Source organism: Urtica dioica, chromosome 1 (genome assembly GCF_054948205.1).
Source record: "Urtica dioica subsp. dioica isolate 48M chromosome 1, U.dioica_male_clone48M_v1_H2, whole genome shotgun sequence".
In the NCBI taxonomy this organism is placed as follows: Eukaryota; Viridiplantae; Streptophyta; class Magnoliopsida; order Rosales; family Urticaceae; genus Urtica; species Urtica dioica.
The window spans coordinates 4703996-4721975 of NC_142756.1; the positions used below are offsets into that span (position 1 = coordinate 4703996).

Sequence of the window (17980 nt, forward strand, 5' to 3'; positions counted from 1 at the left end):
TATATTTATCCCAATTGTTTGTTATATATCTGAGACTTTTGAAAGAGAAGTTTTTAAATAGCTCACGAATATATGTGTTTATTTAAGTTCTCTCAAAGTCAACAGGGTTTAATGTGACAATTACTAACACGAAGTAGACACTGTTTGAATAAAAAAAAGTTCGGACACAGTTCAGAGACTACGATGACAAATCCGTATTTATTAAAAAAATCTAGAATAATTTTATAGGCATTTCAAACATTAGCCGAAAAACATTAGTGCTAGCACTGTGCCAACTAGTACTACTACTATAATAAAACCTCATCAAGATCTACACTTCAATCCTTGAATGGTTTAAAATTTGAGAACAGTTTCTATAGTAATTTGTGCTAAATATCATATGCTTGTAAAAATTGTTGCTAAATTTCTATTTCTCAAAATTCAGCCCACTGATTCCTGATCCCAAACTTAATTCACCAAGAAAATGGCAAGAATTACAACGTCTTTCAATCATAAGAGAAGTTATGGCGCCAAAAATAGGAAACACAAACAGACTTGACTCACAACATTTGAGCATCAGGCACTCGTCTCAGCTTCTTTCTTATGATCATCTGCTTCCAACACAGCCAAGGCTCCGGATTCTTCGTCGCTGTTCACAAAATCCACCAATTTGTCACAAACATCGTCCGAGAAATTCCCGTTCTCCCTGAGCGATTTCAAAACCTCGTGGCACGTTTCCAAGTCTCCCTCCTTTTTCAGGTATTCAAGACATTTGGCCAGAGTCACACGGTTGAGCCTCCATTTGCCTTTGGAGTGACAAATGGCTTTCTTCAAATATTCCACGGCCTTAGGCATCAAACCCTCGATGCCGCAGAGATTAGCTAAACACATCAATATCCCAGAATCGAGCTCGTGCCCTTTGCTCATAACCCGCTCGGCGCACCCAAAAGCCTTTTCCGCGAGCCGTTCCTTGCAAAACAAGCTTATCATCAAGTTCACGATCCGACTGTCGAATTTCGCGGGCCCGGATACCCACTCTTCGAAGATCTTTTCAGCACCTTCGATGTCTTCGATCTTCGCCAGAGAGCTCAACACGGAGAGATAGCCGTTGTTGGTGACTCGCCCCTTTTTGTACCGTTTCCATACGCGATGAACGTCGCTCTTTTGCCCCGCTGCGGCGTAAAGCGAGATAAGGTGCAAGTAATGGATTCTTTTCTCTTTGCTGGCTTTGATCAGTTTCTCCGATTTCCTTATCACGGGCAATAGCTTATCCGAAAGGCCAGCTCTGGTGTACCCTTTCGCGGCGATGAAATACGCATGGAAGTTCAGAGCTGGGTGAGAATCGGCTTCCATCTTTGCCAATAGCTTCTCCATTTCATCCAGGTCGGAACTTGCGTACGCGTTCAGCCGAATGCACAATGTATAGCTGTCAAACTCTATGCCCTTTTCTTCCATTTCTCGAGCTAGATTATTCACTTTCTCATAGTCTTCTGTACGATAGTATAGGTTCAACATCAGGTTATAGGTCAGCGCAGATTTAATTAAACCCAAGTCCTTCATCTTCTGGAAAAGGTCCTCTGCTTTCTCTAGGGATTTTATCTCCGCATAGGAATTTAACAAAGCACTTTGGACCTTTTCGAGTCTTGCCGATTCAGGGACGGTGTTGAAGTACTCCTCTGCCTTCTCTATGCTGTGAGCTTTCGAGATCAAATCCAGATGAACAGCTGTAGCTCCAGGTGTAAGTTTCAAGTTCATTTTGTCTTTCATCCATTGTAGTATCTGAGAAATAACACAGCTCAAGTTTAAGAGATCTTACACATCACAATTCACAATGACGAGTAGACAACATGAAATGGCGAGTACTCAATTGAAGCAAAAGAAAACATATAGAGACGAGCAGAGAATTGCAAATCGGGAAACCTATAGCCTTTGCGTTTGTTTATAAATTACAATATATCACAGACAAAAAAAAAAAATGAACCGTTTATCAACCGAAGATATGCAGAACATTTGAGGCTTAGTCTATATATACTATATAATTATGTTTATTGTATATAATATGCAGCTACAAGCTATTGCATTTATCATTTCCGCTTCATAACTTTTATTTTCAAGAAATCATCAATTTTGTTAAGAAACGGATCAAATCTGGGAGGTTCAACCGAAGCAGCAAACAGAGACAATTTCAATCTCGAATTACTGTTCGGCTCGGAACAAAATTGTTGACATCTAATATAAAAATGACCTTCAATCAACGGCTTGAATGACTAAATATTCACATATACTCATAAATAAATATATATATATATATATATATATATATATACCTGAAGAGCGTGCGAGTAACGACGGTAAGTCCGAAGCTGCTTGACGACTTTGAAAAGTGCAGGTACTTTGATTTCTCCACCTTCTTCAACCCATCTATCGATCAATGGAATAATGGAACTATTTGAATCTCTGAAGGCAAAAATCCTCGTATGAACGGAGTCTTTTGGTGGCGAAGAAGATTTTAGTGATTCGGCAGAGTAGAAGGCGGTTCTGAAAACCCTAGAAATGCCATAACCACGCCACAAATTTGAGCGAACTAGCTTCATCATCGAATGTTTAGAAGATAGACGGAGAAAGATAAAGCCAGTTTTGTTTAGGGTTTTTGGGGTTTAGCGATTCTCACTATATCTTCTCCTATATATATGAGACATTTTGACAGAAATTTATAAGAATAGTCCCTGAGTTCTCATTTTATAAGAAATTTATAATAGTTATGTTTATATTTTGTGACCAATGAAATACGTTTTATTATGATACTTGTTATTGGGGAAAGTTTCCGACTATTACCTTTAAAACAAAGTTAGAATTGTAATTATCCAAAGATACTCTCCAGCTAGAGTGATCAACTCTACTTAACCCTATGCCATCAAGGCATACATGACAGTTATAATTTTATTTTAAGCTTAAAATTATATGATTTCTTGATATATGCCCCTTGAATAATATTTTTTTTTCAAATTTGCTCCCTGCCAGCAATTTCTTGACATACCTTGCCAGACAAATATGAGCGGTTAGTTATGGTTTACGTTTTGAATTTAGTATTCTCTTCAATTTGGGAGTACTGGTCTAGCTCCTGGAGGGTAAACCGTTGTCAAAAAAATATAATGAAATGTTTTAACTTGTAGTATAATTTACAAATCAGTAAAGACTTTAAGGACCGTTGTCAAAAATCAAAATGATCTCGTCATCGCTTCATCCGCGTCACTTTCTTCCACTTGTTCCGACACTCCCACGAAGCACGTCGGAGAAAGACTCCCCGGTCTCATAACAAGCCTTTGACAATCTCCGACACGTATCGGCACTCAAAACATCCAAACTCTTCACCAAACCTATCATCTCTTCCATTCCCTTCACATCTCGTTGACCTTTCAAGTATTCGAGACAAGCACACAGAGTAGTCGAGCTCGGCATCCACATTTTCCGACCCACCAATAGTCCCTTCCTCAACGCCTCGACCGCCTTACCCAAATCTCCACTCTCCGCGTACCCGTTGGCCAATATGCTCCAAGTGCTCGTGTACGGTGCTCCGTTGACCTTCTCCAAAGTCAACTCGGCTTTCTCGAAAAGACCCTTCTTGCAATACGCCGCGACGATGCTGTTGACCACGCGAAACTCGCGGAACCCTTCTCGGCAAATCGATTCCCACTCCTCGAAGACCCTCTCGGCGCTCTCGATGTCGTCGAGCTTCGCGAGGGATCGGATCATACACGCGTAAGGAGCGTCGATATCCCGGGACGGCTTGTATTTTTCCCACACTCTGAGAAGCTCGTCTCTGTCTCCGACGCTCGAGTAGAGAGTGACGAGAAACATGAACGCCGCTCTTCTTCTCGACTCGGGTCTCAGCTTTCGGACCTCGGCTTCGAGCTTATGAAGCATCTCGACGGCCTTCTCATTCATCCCAAGCTTTATGTACCCGGTCGCGGCCAACGAGTACAATTTCCACCGCACGTAAAAGTTTCGATCTTTTTGCTTCTTTAATCGGCGAAGCGTCTTTTCCATTTCTTCTGCGTCGGAGGCGGCGATGCAAGCGGACATTCGGTTCATGAGAGTGTATCGGTCGTGGCGTATTCCTTTCGATTCCATTTCTCGCATCAGCTCATCGATTTTTTCGATATCCCCGTTCTTGGCGTAGAGGCTGATCAACATGTTGTACCCGAAAGACGAGCCTTTCTCTTTCTCTTTCTCGTCTCCCGTGATTCTTCCCATTTCGCGCATCACCGCCTCTGATTCGCGGACGCGATTCTCTCGGACGTAGCTTCGGAGGAGAGAGCCGCGCACGGCGTGGGTTCTTAGATTCTCCGACATGGATTCGAAATAATTCTCGGCGCATTTGAGCCCGTGAACTCTGTGTATCAAATCCAGCCTTACCGATACGTCCTCGGGTGATATTTTGAGATACATACTGTCACTCATCCAAATTGATATCTGAACAAACAGGGTTTAGTAAGGTTATCAGAATTTGTGAGCGTATATGGTAACATAAACATATGTTCCGCTCATAAAAATAAAATTATTCAAAGTGAGTTCCAAGCAGAACAACATCACATTTTTATTAGGGGAAAAAACCACATTATTCAAGTTCAAGAGTTACATTAGTTCTTAAGCACAAAGTCATCAAAACTATAGACTTATGCGATGAAGAATAAATCTTTCACAGTCAGTCCCCCAATGAAACAATCGAAAATGAAAAAAATAAAAATGAGAGAGAGAGAGAGAGAGAGAGAGAGAGAGAAAAGCGCAGACCTGAAGTGCGTGTTGGTAACGTTTGAAGCCTCTGAGAATTCTGACAATCGAAGCGATTTCTTGCTGCGAAACGGCTTTGCCTTGGCTGACCCATTCTCGGACGACCGGAAGAACTGAGGCCTTTGGGTCTCTGACCGCTTGGATTCTCTGGAAAAGCGATTCTGGAGAGTTAAAGGAGGAAGGTGAGTTTCGCTTTACAGTTTCAGGAGCGAGTCGTGAAGTTGAAACGCGACGAGGCTTGTTTTGCTTGTCTTTGCTGTTGTGGTTGTGAAGTTTGTTTTGAAACCCAAAGGTGACGAACTTGGTCTGAACATGATTGAGCTTCATTTGTTGCCGTGGTTTAGAGTTTTAGAGTGTCTCCACAACTGTTATTATCCAGTTGAAGAACACACAGAATCTTATTACTTTACTATCACTTGTCTTTTATCGTTATTCTTTTCGTTTATCCGGAAACACAATAATAATACAAACAGATTATTAGAGTGGACACGAGAGATAAAATTCTGTTTAAAAAAATTATTTTGTAGACTTTATAACTACCAAATAATAAACATTTGTAAATAATTTTATTTAAACAAATTTGTTTAAGAATGGATTTTTATTATGTTATTAGAAAAATATTCGAACAAATCAAAATACTTCATTTTAGATTACATTTGATAGGAAGGTGAGAAAAATGGGTGGATGGGTTAATTAGAAGGGAATAGAAAGGAAAATAAAGTATTAGATTATAAATTGTTAAAAAGTTGATGGGTATAATGTAAAGAAAGATGATAATTTTTTATTGGGTTATATAGGTATATAGCTACACTGTTATAAGGGTTTTAGTTTTAGTCAACCTTTGTTGCGATATTTTTATAACTAGCACGCAAGCGGACGTATCGAACAAGTAATAGTGTTACGTAAGTAACGGATATCGATCCCACAGAGACTAGTTACTATAGCTACGTTAAACAACCTAAGCAAATTGATTTCACGGTATTAAAATGGGAGGTGCAAGAATTAACTATAATTAAAATAACAAAAAAGCAACGGAAACTTAACATGAAACTTTGAATAAGAGAAATGGGGACCACGACTTCACCGGAAAATTAAGACTCGGGGGTTTCGGGTTCCAACAACTTGACCTACTCTACTCACGCTAATCTCATTCTCCCTATGATATTACTAGCCTCTCTCGAGTGATCTAGCAACCTACGCAATTGACGGATTATATATCCTCTCGGTCTCTAATCCTATTAAAACAATCACGACCAATAAATACGAGAATTCAAACGATTACATTAAGCTTAAGCCGTCTAGCAACCTAAGAGTAAAACGAAGCATGGATTATGAGCATGAGTTTTCGTCCTCTCTCGAGTGACAGAAAACTCCTAAAAACAATCCTAAAGATGGTCAATCCAAAAAACGCATTAAGAACACATCCACACAAGCATGAATAATTAAGTAATTCAAAGCATAATTTCACCCTAACGAAACCCCCTAACCTAATTCAATCCGACTACATCGCAACCCCACTAAAAATCTAGCCTCTAACGGAATCCATAGTTAACAACATAATGATAAAAACAATAATCAACATAATCATAAACAAGAAAAACACTATGAGATTCATGACGGGAAGAATGAAACTATCAATTAATCGAGAAATAAAAGTAATGGAGAGTAAGGGAAAGAAAGAAAAACTATTAAAAACGGGAGTTCACGGTTGCTTGTTCGTCGGATCGTCGACTCAACTTCGCTCCCAAACAAAAGCTCTCAAAAGAAAAGTGCAGCCAAAAGTAGAAAAAACCAAAAACAAAACTAGGATGAGTTAATTAGGTTACAAGAGGTGTTTTTAGCCTTGAATGTGTATTTTTCGGAGTCATCTGAGCCTTCTAATTCAATGCAAGGGTCAAAAATCTTCAGAAATCGTTAATTTCCTATTCCAGTAATCCGAAGGCGCGCGGCGCGCGGTAGTCAGTGCGCGGCGCGCGGACTCAGCTCCAGGTTATGCGCGCTCCGCGCATAAGACTCTGTGCGATTTCATGGTTTGTGTCCCCGTATGCGCGGCGCGCGACTAGAGGCACGCGGCGCGCGGTCTCGGATTCAGTCTTCCCGCGGCGCGCGGTGGAAAGCGTGCGGCGCGCGTAGTCGCCAAGTTTCTTGCCCATCTCATTTTTTACTCTATTTTGACCATTTTGACTCCGAATCCCATCATCTTTCCACGAAATTGATTGTAGACGTTCTAATGCTCCTCTGAACCTGAAATTACTCAAAACCTACTAAAAACCATTAAAATACTTGAGAACTCGTCGGTTTTTGGTTTGGAAAATAGGAGTTTTACGCGTGATTAACGCACCTATCAACCTTCTGTTAATTTCTTATTAATAATCACATCAATCTATTTACAGCATGTTAAAAGACGTGAATGACCTCAAATAACTATAGCCAAATTCCCGCCCATTATTTTCAGCACATCAATTCAAATAGAAAATAAAATATTCGGCCATAATTACTCGCACAAATTGAGGGATCATTTAAAACTCCATTAATGCAGATATCTATACTCTTTCTTTATCTCTACACAACCGATAAAAACAAAATCAACGCTCTGCAACATCGGCCGACGCTCCACCCTCTGCAACATCGGCTCCGACACTCGCCCACCCTCTGCAACATCGGCCGACGCTCGTCGATGGTGACGGAAAACGGGTTGTGCCTATCGGATTGGATTGGTGGAGCTTGTTAGGGATTCCAATGGTAGATTTGCTTGATTTGATTTGTTCTTTTCAATTTGCAAATTTTTGAAATATCCATGCCTGGTAAATTGACGGCGACGATTTTCCAAATATTTTACGCGAAGAAGAATTGGGAAAGAAGAACCCAAATATTTTATTTTTTATTAATGAAGAATTGAGATTACAGAATTTCTTGTATTATGATGATCCTTCATTTTTTTTCTCTCTCTTCTTCTTCGTCTTCGTCTTCTTCTTCTTCTTCTTCTTCTTCTTCTTCTTCTTCTTCTTCTTCTTTTTCATCGGAATTGCTGGTGGTTTTGAGTGTATGAGATTTGTTTCAGTGATTGTGAATTTGCTGAGATTTTGGTTCTGGTGAATTCTTATCCAGTATTGTAAATACAACATTGATTTACAGTTAATACCAATTGTTTCATCATAAATGCATTGTAAATACAAAGCATATTTACAGTTAATACCAATTGTTTCATCGAGGATGATTCGCTGTTTTGAATCAAATAATATTCAGTAAATAAAAGAATATATTTACTTATTTTATTCTATAATAGAAACAAACTTAGCTAAAGTCAACGCATATCTCACGTCCATAAAATCCTGAAATACACGCTAAAAACTCTTTCCAAACCGGAAATATTCAAATTAAAAAAAAAAATCTTTAATTAGTTAGCTTAATTAATAAGGGTAAACGTGTAAAAAAATTTCAATTAATAAGTTGTCACGTAAGCAAAATGGCTATTTACGGGAAATTAACGAAAGGTTAGCTAAAACCAAATTGCCAGTGCTTAAGATGGTTACGTAGTCAAGTATTTGTTTTTTTATTTTGTTGTTTGATATGGATACAAAAAATAAAGCATAATGATTATTGTTTATTATACATAATAATTGGTGATTAATTAAGGTTATATTTGTAATAGATTTTGGTGGGTCCCACGAAAAATTAATCCTTCCAAATCTCTTCATTTTTCTTTCAATCCTCTCTACCAAACATCACAAAAAGATTAATTTTCATAGCTCAATCCTTCCACCTTACTCAATCCTTCCACTTTTCTTCTTACTAAACAAAGCCTAATCATATTTTCTCATCCTCTAACTTATCTCTCTCTCTCCAACTATCCATGTTCTAAGTCGTCACTCCTCCGTTTCACGACCGTAGACAAACATGTGTAAAATCAATTTTAATAAACATGGTGATTGTTGTTATGTTTTTTAACAAAATTGTTGTACAAATCAATATACCTCATTTTAATCATTTTATTCTCATTCACTCATTATCTAACTCTCTATGTTCTAAGTCGTCAATATTCCGTTTCACGACCGCAAACGAAAACGCACAAAATCAATTTTTTGCATTTTGAACTTTATCATTGAAGAACTTATTGAATTTCATCAGAATAGATAGAAATTCATCGGAGTTAATCGGATTTAATGGCAACAAGGACTCCTTCCAAAGATGAGTTCAAAATAAAAAAAAAATTGATTTTTATATAAATTGATTCAGCGCTTGTTCGTTTGCGGTATCTGAAATCATCTAAGGCAATGAGTGATGACTGAGAACCGTGAGTGTTAGATAGAGAAGAGGTATATTAGTCTAAAGGGGTATTTTTATCCAAAAACGCGACATAACTATATTGTATAAATAAAAAGTCTATTTACGATTATATATACTTCTTAACAGTTTTAGAAATTAAAATTTCTCTATAGAATTCAAGTTTCGTAACGCGGTAAAGACATGTGGCAACTTCAACGTCTTTCGTTTCTTTAATTAATTCTAGCATACAATGATTCTTTTTTTTTTTCGCAATGTGTATTGAATCAATGCATGTAAGGTTCCAAGGGAATACAATGTTACCCACTCAACCGACTTTATCGAGAAAGAGTATCGTAACGTTTAGTGGTTAAGAATTAGGAGAATGGATATTTGTGTAAGATAAATCATCAAGTTATTAAATAGAAGACACTCAAAGATTATTGAATTAGGAAGAATTTAACCTAATAGCAAAACTTCTATGAAGAAAAATCGTGATGCACATCTGGATGGTTTGTTTGAGACACTCCAATCCCTTGAATATATCATACAATGTGCTCCGATGGCTATTTTCGCACAATTCGTCAAAATAAAATAAACCGCAACTCTAATACAAAGAAGAAAAAAAACCCCCCCTAAATAAAGACACCACATTGACTAATTGTGGCTATAAGACCACACAAACTCTTATCAATTCTCAAAATTCATTTTCAATTTATAGTACTTTCAAACTTGTATTGCTTTACGCTTTAGGCAATGTGGGACTTTAAAAAGACTAATGTTAACTTATATTTAGTCTTTTAGTTGCTTCATGATTTAGAACTTATCACTTGTCACTACTAAATATTAGCTTGCACGATAGAGTTTGCATGACGAACTTTCAAAACCTGCCATAAAAATAATTAAAAAAAGCCCTTGAACGTTAAATCACGGTATTTTGCAGGGCAGTCTTTCAAAAACCATCGTGCAAGCATAACTCACCGCAGCGAACTTAAAATAGAGATGGAGCAAGTTTGCAATGGAAAGAACTCGATCATGAACTCATTAAATAAAGAACTATTCACAACGGTTTTTGAAGATTATCGTGCAAGTATTTTGATTATTTTAAGAAATGAAGTAGTTTTGAACTTATAACTTTGCCTCAAAGAACTATGTTTGCAAGACAATCTTTGAAGACCATCATGCAAGTACGTCGCGACGAACTACGCTTGCATGAAGGTCTTTCAAGCACCGTTTTGCAAATTCATGTAAAATTTTTAAAAAAATTAACTGTCACAATTGACTACTTATATCCGTCATTCTCATTTCATTCATTCATTTCTTCTTCTTCTTCTTCTTCTTCTTCTTCATACACTGTACCACAACAGCCTCACTCTTTCTTGAACCAAGGCTAATATCACAAACCACCTCAAGCACCCGGACCATTTCCTCTCCGAACCCAAACCTAAGGTTGCTTTCTCTTTGTTTTTAGGGTTATTAAGTTATATAACCACACATATATAGTGGATTGAGATATAGCCCACATTTGGTTAATTTCTTGTAAATAGCCAAGTAAACTTATTAACAGATTAATAAAAGACTTATTTAACACAGCCAAACATATATTTTAGGTAGTTAATAGGCTGTCACATATGCAAGTTGGCTATTTACAAAGTATTTACCAAAGGTTGACTAATTTACAATTCTTATAGTTTAGGTGGCTTACGTAGCCAATTTTTTGTTGTTTTTATTCATGCTCTTTTGTTTTTCTTTATATTATTCATTATTCTTATTCTGTCTAAAAAGGTGTTGTACACATTTGAATTCAAAATTCAATTTTTTTGTATTTTTTTGAAATATTTGGGAGTGCCTTTTTGAATTAGTTATTCCCAAAAAAGATATTATAATACTATACTCAATTTCAAAATAATAATCATTAGCTTGAATTATTAGCATTTCTAAAATCTTAGGCTCTCTCTGTCCCCCTCCTCCAACCAAAAAAAAAAACATTACGACTTGCCTCCTCCAGGACATGAAAATTTGGTGGTCTTAACCATTAGAAGGTTCACGATCTGAGAGAAGGTGTTTTTATTTTTTTCTTCTACATGTCTTCATGAATTTCTGCCAAGTTTGTCGTCATAGGGAGCTTTTTTACTCTTCATAGTTGTCGTCTAGAGATTAGAGTCATCGCCATCCTCACTACTACAAGTCTATGTTGAGCACACCAACATTGGTCGACTGCGTCTCCAATAGAGGGTTTTTCTCCTCTTGTTTTTTTTTTCAATAATCCAAAAATGAATATTGCTTTGTACGATCAGGTCTTTGATCAGTTGGCTTTAAATTTCATTATGTAGATCTAATTTTTAGATATAATATATGGTTTGAATTTTTGGACATGCTCAGTCGGGCAATATACCTTGGAATGCAATCGGCAACATGTAGTGGAACGTGTTACAAAAAGGACGGTAGTATTCTAATTGTGATTGTTTCATCTTCTTTTTTTTTACAGAGTTTTCTTTTTTTTTTTCACGGGGAGCTTAATATTTGTAATTTTAAGTCTTTTTAATTTTTATCAATATATTATCTTTAGGAGTCTTTTTGTAAAAGATAGATAAATAAATAAGGAAATAGCATTCTTAAATCCAAATTTCCTTGAATATGTGCCAGTAATTAGTACTTTACATGTGATGTAAAGTGTATTTGTTTCTTAATGAGTTTTTAAGTTAGCCAAGTGAGTGGACCTGTAAGCTGATTTTCTTAATAAATTAACGCTATTTGCTAGCTTTAGAATCACACGCATGCCCAAAAAATATGGAAACATCTGCTTTAAGTAGTTTATTAAAAAACAAATAGAGATTCGTAAGTAACTAGGCCACTTAAAACATGTGATTTTGGATATAGCCTATATTTGACAATTTTTAGGGATATATCCAAATGGCTTATGTGGCAATAATTAAAGTCTGATTTGCCCTTATTTATTAATAAATTCGTCACTTTATCTCTTCTATTTTTTTCAAATAATTTTTTTTGCATCAAAACTTCAAAAATTCGTATCTTTCTCATACGAACTCGACATTGAGTGATTTCAGATCCTAAAAATTCGTGGCATCGAGATCTTCAAAAATAGACCAATTGTATTTGATGAAAAATTATGTTTAATGCATCATAGTTACGTTTCCATTTATTTTTTTGATAATTTCAAAAATTTTCAGTTATTTCCATATTTAAGGTAGTAATGTGATTTTTTTACATCTATGGTATTAAACATGATTTTTCATCAAACACAATGGATCTATTTTTTAAGATCTCGGCGTCACGAATCCGTAGGATTTGGAATCACTCACTTTCGAGTTCATATGAGATAGATATGGTTTTTTGAAGTTTTTATGTAAAAAAAAGTATAGAAAAAAAGTAGGAGAGAGAAAATGACGAATTTGTTAATAAATAAGGGTAAATCAGACCTTAATTATTGCCACATAAGTCTGTTGGCTATTTCCCTAAAAATTGTGAAACATAGGCTAAAAACAAATTTCATAGTTTCATTTTGACTATTTCGCTACACTGCCCAAAAAAATATGGCTAATTAGAATTTTTTTTCTTTCTTTCTTAAATCTATCTAGTTATTAAAATTTTATGACAACATGTGTTTTGAAAAATTGCATGATGACACTATGTCGTGAAAAAAACTGTTATTATGACAATCAGAGTCATACAAGTGAAATAAGCTTTCCAAATAAGCAATGAAAAAAAGTATATGCCTCGATTTCAATTTTCACCATTTTCAATTTTCGTGTTTTAGCTCTCGATTTCACCATTTTCAATTTTAAGGTTTGAGCATTAATTTGGTTAGTCTCTGTCTCGATGATCTACGATTATAAGTTTAATTTTCATTTTGAATTAGACCACGATTAAGATTTGATGTTTTATTTTATGGTTTAAAATTAATTTCGGTATATTTTAGTTTTCCTGCAAAATAATTTTTATTTTCTTTATACTAATATCTTCAGTTCCTTATTACATGTTTACAAAAATGCTCTCTTTTTTTTAGCTATTATGTGTCGCACATGCACATAAAAATGACGTTTTGTCGAAAAAAAACTTGATGGAAGGACAAATTTGCAAAAAAAAAAATAAAGATTAAATTAAAGAGCAAAGATAACAATATTAAAGAATGCGGGGTGTAGTGTCAAAATTTTCAAAATCCAGGGGCAAAAATGTCATTAATTGTAAAAGATATTGCCTATTGGTCTATCTTAACATTTTCTCAAGGTTTCGAGGCAATTAAAAACATTACACAATTTCATTAAAAGACGTTGAATAATGTTTTCAAACGCCCAGCTACATTTCTGACCATGTATACTCTGTAGTTCAGTCTATGACTACTAGTTATGCTAATGCTAATTAACTAAAAATAATAATATGGCTAACAACGAAAATCACGAAGAGCATATCAAAGAAACTAACTTATTTCCCAAGTTAAAGCTACACTAGTGATTACCCTAGTTTGATTTGTAAGGCAAGTAAACAAATATTAGCCAAGATTAATAATCCCTTACACTGGGACACTCAAATCGCACATGCTCTCTACTAACTAGAAGAGCCCTTCCTTCCGGAACATTCTCTGAGAAACTTTCCTGACGAGATCAGGACTTTTTCATCTTCCCTGCTTTGGTCCCACTCACTATCCCTTTGTCGCCTGTCCTCGGACGGGTACTGGGTTTTTGTTTGTGACTATAGCAGAGCTAGGTTTCCCCTGTGTCTATGGACAACGAAGATGTTGACTCTCTTGCTGACCTCGCTGAGTCGCTCCATATGGAAGATGAGGACTGGGGTGAGGAAGACGAATCTGCAGAGCCTGGTGCGGCGATACTCAGACTTGGGTCAGCGGCTGTGGGCAAGGTATTTGCGCCAAGAGTCGGTTCTCTAAAACTTCTCATCTCCATCCTCAAGAGGTTGTGGTGGAATGAAAAGGGTTGGAGGGTCAGAACTCTTCGCAAAACTGATGAGTATTTCTACGTGGGAGTGGAGTTCTCGTCAGCTGTGGCATGTAAAAGGATCATCGAACGTGGACCATGGTGTTTTAATGGGGGGTTTCTCCTCCTCGAGCACTGGCCCTCATCGGAGAAGTGGGAGGATTGCAAGTTCCAGTCCATTAAGCTGGGACTCAGGATCTACGGAGTCCCGCTGCAAGCCAGAATCGAAAAGAATTTGCTTCGTCTAGCGACGATGGCAGGAACGCCGGTGGACTTTTCATGGGACGGCAAGTTCAAGTCGGTCCTCAACGAGTATTTTCGATGCAAAGTGGAAATCTCATTCTCTGAACCGATTTGTCCGGGTCGCTTCATCCCCGTTGGCGGGAGGCCTCATTGGATCTCTTTCAAGTACGAAAAGCTTCCTCTCATGTGCTTCACGTGTGGCCTCGTCGGTCATGAGAAAAGCAGCTGTAGGAAGGCACAGCCCTCTCCGGCGGACCCTGGGAACGCCAAACAACACCCTTTTGGCACGTGGCTCCGTGCTGAGGATCCCCGCCGCTCCTGCTTCGAAACCTCCACAGAGCATTCCGAGAGCAGAGTCCCTAGACCCTCAAATGGCGAGCGTGTTTCCTTGGAAAAAGACAGAGCCGCCAATCCTCTCCCCAAGGAACAACCACAGAGCAATCACTCGGCGCATATTCCCAATGAGACGCCAGGTATTGATGTTACTAAGTCCTCCAACGAACATATACCTGTGACCCAATCACGTGTGGATTCCCTATCCCCCAGCGGGCCCACACACACCAAGTCAGATCTCTCCCTTCCTGGGCCCAATTCAAAAGCTATTCTTCCCCTTGGGAAAAGCCCACAAAGCCCTTTGACCAAGCCCAATCCCAATTTTAACCAGCCCCTTTCCCTATCGCGTACTTTACCCGCCCCCCCCCCCCCCCCCCCCCCCTCTTCCTCAACCTCCCCTGCTGCTGGAGTCTGGCGCGACTTTCTCTTTTGGTGACCCGGGTGCGAAAAAAAGGAAAGTTATTCCAGGCGGTAAAGAGGCTAGTGTGGTGCGGGAAAAAGACAGCAAAGGGCTCAGCCGGCTTAGCGCGACGAAAAGGGCGGCCCGAGCTCAGAAGAGACATTATGACGAGCTCCCTTCTCCAGCGACGTCAACGCTGGCGACCGGAGAGAGTACCGGCCTTCTTCTTTCTTTGGGGGTTTCGACGGAGGAGGCTGCCTGTCAGAAATCCCCAAGTATGGCAGCGATTAGATCGGGGGAAGATATGAGTAAAGTAATGGGTGGTGCGGAGGCGGGCTTGCTTCCGGGATCGGCGGGGACTGGCAACGGGAGCCAGACCCGCCGGTCATTATGAATCTTTTATGCTGGAATGCCCGGGGATTGGGCAGCCCTGGTGCATTCCGGAATCTACAGAAGCTTGTCCGCGATGAATCTCCTGACATCCTTTTTATCTCGGAAACAAAACTCCACGCCAATCAGTGTACAAACTAGAAAGCGATCCTGGGGATGGAATGGTGTTTGTGGTTAACAGTGAACAGAGGAAAGGTGGACTTATGCTCCTTTGGTATAACTCTGTAAGTATCCGCATTCGTTCCTTTTTGATTGGGCATATTGACAGTATTATTCAAGGTATGGGGCGTGAGTGGAGGTTTACGAGTTTCTACGGCAACCCTCGGCCGGACCTACGCAAATTCTCATGGGACCTGCTGAAAAGATTGGCCGAGGATCAGAGAGACAGAAACATGGCGTGGTTAGTAGGTGGCGACTGGAACGAGATCCTCTTTGACGATGAGAAAGACGGGGGAACCCGAAAGAGTTGGGCTTTGATGAATGAATTTCAAGAGGCTCTCGACGAGGCGGGGCTTGAAGATTTGGGCTTCCACGGTCAGCGGTTTACTTGGGCCAATGGATGGGCACCTCCGGGATTTATCCAAGAGCGACTCGATCGGTTTTGTGCGAACGACCTGTGGCAGAGTATGTTTCCCGATTTTGGGGCTCATAATCTTCCTTATTACAAGTCCGACCACAGACCGATTCGTGTCTCCCTCTTTCCGATCTTGCAGCCTAACGGCAATATTAGGAAGCGGCGGTTCTTTTTCGAGGAGAAGTGGATCCACGATGAGGAATGCGAACCTGCGATTGCGAGAAGATGGTCGGCCAATTCCTTGGAGCACGCTCACGGGGTGTTGACAACTCTCCGAAACGTAAGCCGAGATCTTGATACATGGGGGAGGCAAAAATTTGGAGACTTGCCGGCACAAATTGCTAAGGTCCGTAGAGATCTTGAATCGGCCAGGAACGACGCAACTCATGAAGGCAACCTCGCCTATATTGCAACTCTAGAGTCAAAGATGGAAAAGCTTCTTTCGGCGGAGGAGATCCATTGGAAACAAATATCGAGGTGCAATTGGCTCACTCACGGCGATAAAAACACCAAGTTTTTTCACGCCCAAGCAAAACAACGGCGGAAAACTAATAGCGTCAAGCAGCTCATCGACGACTCTGGTAATTTACTTACCACTACCCCCGACATTCTCGAAGCCATGACGAGCCACTACCAGGCCCTTTTCTCTAGCACGTGCCCGACCGACGAGGACCTGGCCGCAAGCATCCCTGTGAGTTTTCCAAGGTTGGATCATACCATCGCTAGCCGACTCGACAAGGATTTCAACCGGGGGGAGATTGAGGCTGCAATACGTGGGATGCATCCTACAAAAGCGCCAGGCCCGGATGGTTTTCCAGCTATTTTTTTCCAAAAATATTGGAGTATCGTGGGCGACCGAATAACGACGACCTGCCTTAACATCCTCAACGGTGACGACAGTGTTGGTCCTTGGAACGAGACTCTCATCACCATGATCCCGAAAGTGACGGAACCAACACGTATCAAAGATTTCCGACCGATCTCCCTATGCAACGTCATCTATAAAATCGTGGCGAAGGCTTTGGCAAACCGTATCAAATCCATAATGGGTTTGGTGATTGATGAGAACCAGAGCGCATTCATAGTCGGCGAAAAATCGCCGACAACGTCATGTTAGGCTTTGAGTGCAACCACTGGCTGAGGCGGCGAACTCGGGGCTTCACCGGCTTCTGTGCTCTCAAACTCGACATGAGCAAGGCCTACGACCGCGTCGAATGGGCCTATCTCAGGCGAGTCATGGAGGCCGGGGGTTTTGGGAATCGGTGTATCTCTCGTATCCTAGACTGCATCACCACACCTCGTTACTCGATCATCATCAATGGATCTACGTCCAGGGTGTTCACTTCTTCCCGGGGACTCCGCCAAGGTGACCCATTATCCCCTTATCTTTTCCTATTATGCTCACAAGGTTTCTCGTCACTCCTCCACTCCCAGGTACAGGTCGGGAATCTTCATGGGATTCAAATCGCGAGAAGGAGCCCAACAATCTCGCACCTTTTCTTCGCAGACGATAGCCTCGTGTTCTTTAAAGCCAAAGCCGCGGAAAGCCGATCCATTCTCGCCTGCATCGCCAACTACTCCAAAGCCTCGGGGCAGGTCGTCAATTTTGACAAGTCCACTCTTACCTTCTCACCGAACACAGGGCAAACGGACATCGACGCGGTCGTTGCGACCCTGGGTATCCAACACAAATCGAGCCTCGAACTCTACCTGAGGGCTGGAAGAACAAACTCTTTTCGATGGGGGGAAGGAAACTCTCATTAAGTCGGTCGTCCAGGCTATCCCGACATACGCCATGAGTACGTTCAAGATCCCGAAGGGGCTGTGCACCGAGATTGAAACAGCTTGCAGCAACTTTTGGTGGGGCGAGGATGAGGAGAAAAAACGTTTCCACTGGAAAAGCTGGAAGAATCTTTGTCGTTCCAAGAAAGATGGCGGTGTTGGTTTCCGGAGCCTACACGAATTCAACCAAGCACTACTCGCTAAACAAATCTAGAGGCTTGCGAGAGAACCCCACTCTCTTGCTGCGAGGGTGATGGCTGGAAAATATCACCC

The 17980-nt window shown here is 39.9% G+C and overlaps 3 protein-coding genes across 3 annotated transcripts; 1 reads left to right on the forward strand and 2 right to left on the reverse strand.

The window, feature by feature from the left end:
• Positions 1-290: 290 nt before the first annotated feature.
• LOC149406615 (pentatricopeptide repeat-containing protein At2g20710, mitochondrial-like) lies at positions 291-2642 on the reverse strand. The gene is made up of 2 exons (XM_089607784.1): positions 2307-2642; positions 291-1758 (listed from the first exon to the last, which is right to left on the reverse strand). The coding sequence occupies exons 1-2, from the start codon at positions 2574-2576 to the stop codon at positions 556-558; spliced, it is 1473 nt and encodes a 490-aa protein (XP_089463910.1). The 5' UTR covers positions 2577-2642; the 3' UTR covers positions 291-555.
• A 359-nt stretch (positions 2643-3001) lies between these two features.
• On the reverse strand, positions 3002-5178 carry LOC149406616 (pentatricopeptide repeat-containing protein At2g20710, mitochondrial-like). Its single transcript, XM_089607791.1, has 2 exons — positions 4771-5178; positions 3002-4452 (listed from the first exon to the last, which is right to left on the reverse strand). Exons 1-2 carry the CDS (start codon positions 5095-5097, stop codon positions 3229-3231), a joined length of 1551 nt encoding a protein of 516 aa, XP_089463917.1. The 5' UTR covers positions 5098-5178; the 3' UTR covers positions 3002-3228.
• An 8595-nt stretch (positions 5179-13773) lies between these two features.
• LOC149406617 (uncharacterized) lies at positions 13774-15355 on the forward strand. Its single transcript, XM_089617186.1, has 2 exons — positions 13774-14908; positions 15021-15355. The coding sequence occupies exons 1-2, from the start codon at positions 13774-13776 to the stop codon at positions 15353-15355; spliced, it is 1470 nt and encodes a 489-aa protein (XP_089473312.1).
• The last annotated feature ends 2625 nt before the right edge of the window (positions 15356-17980 follow it).

Bases quoted from the DNA above. Each gene is read 5' to 3' on its own strand.
- LOC149406617 (XM_089617186.1), top strand. From the start codon at position 13,774: ATGGACAACGAAGATGTTGACTCTCTTGCTGACCTCGCTGAGTCGCTC. The intron at 14,909-15,020 runs GTACTTTACCCG...AAAAAAGGAAAG, and splicing joins CCAGCCCCTTTCCCTATCGC to TTATTCCAGGCGGTAAAGAG.
- LOC149406616 (XM_089607791.1), bottom strand. From the start codon at position 5,097: ATGAAGCTCAATCATGTTCAGACCAAGTTCGTCACCTTTGGGTTTCAA. The intron at 4,453-4,770 runs GTCTGCGCTTTT...CTGTTTGTTCAG, and splicing joins GTTACCAACACGCACTTCAG to ATATCAATTTGGATGAGTGA.
- LOC149406615 (XM_089607784.1), bottom strand. From the start codon at position 2,576: ATGATGAAGCTAGTTCGCTCAAATTTGTGGCGTGGTTATGGCATTTCT. The intron at 1,759-2,306 runs GTATATATATAT...GTTATTTCTCAG, and splicing joins GTTACTCGCACGCTCTTCAG to ATACTACAATGGATGAAAGA.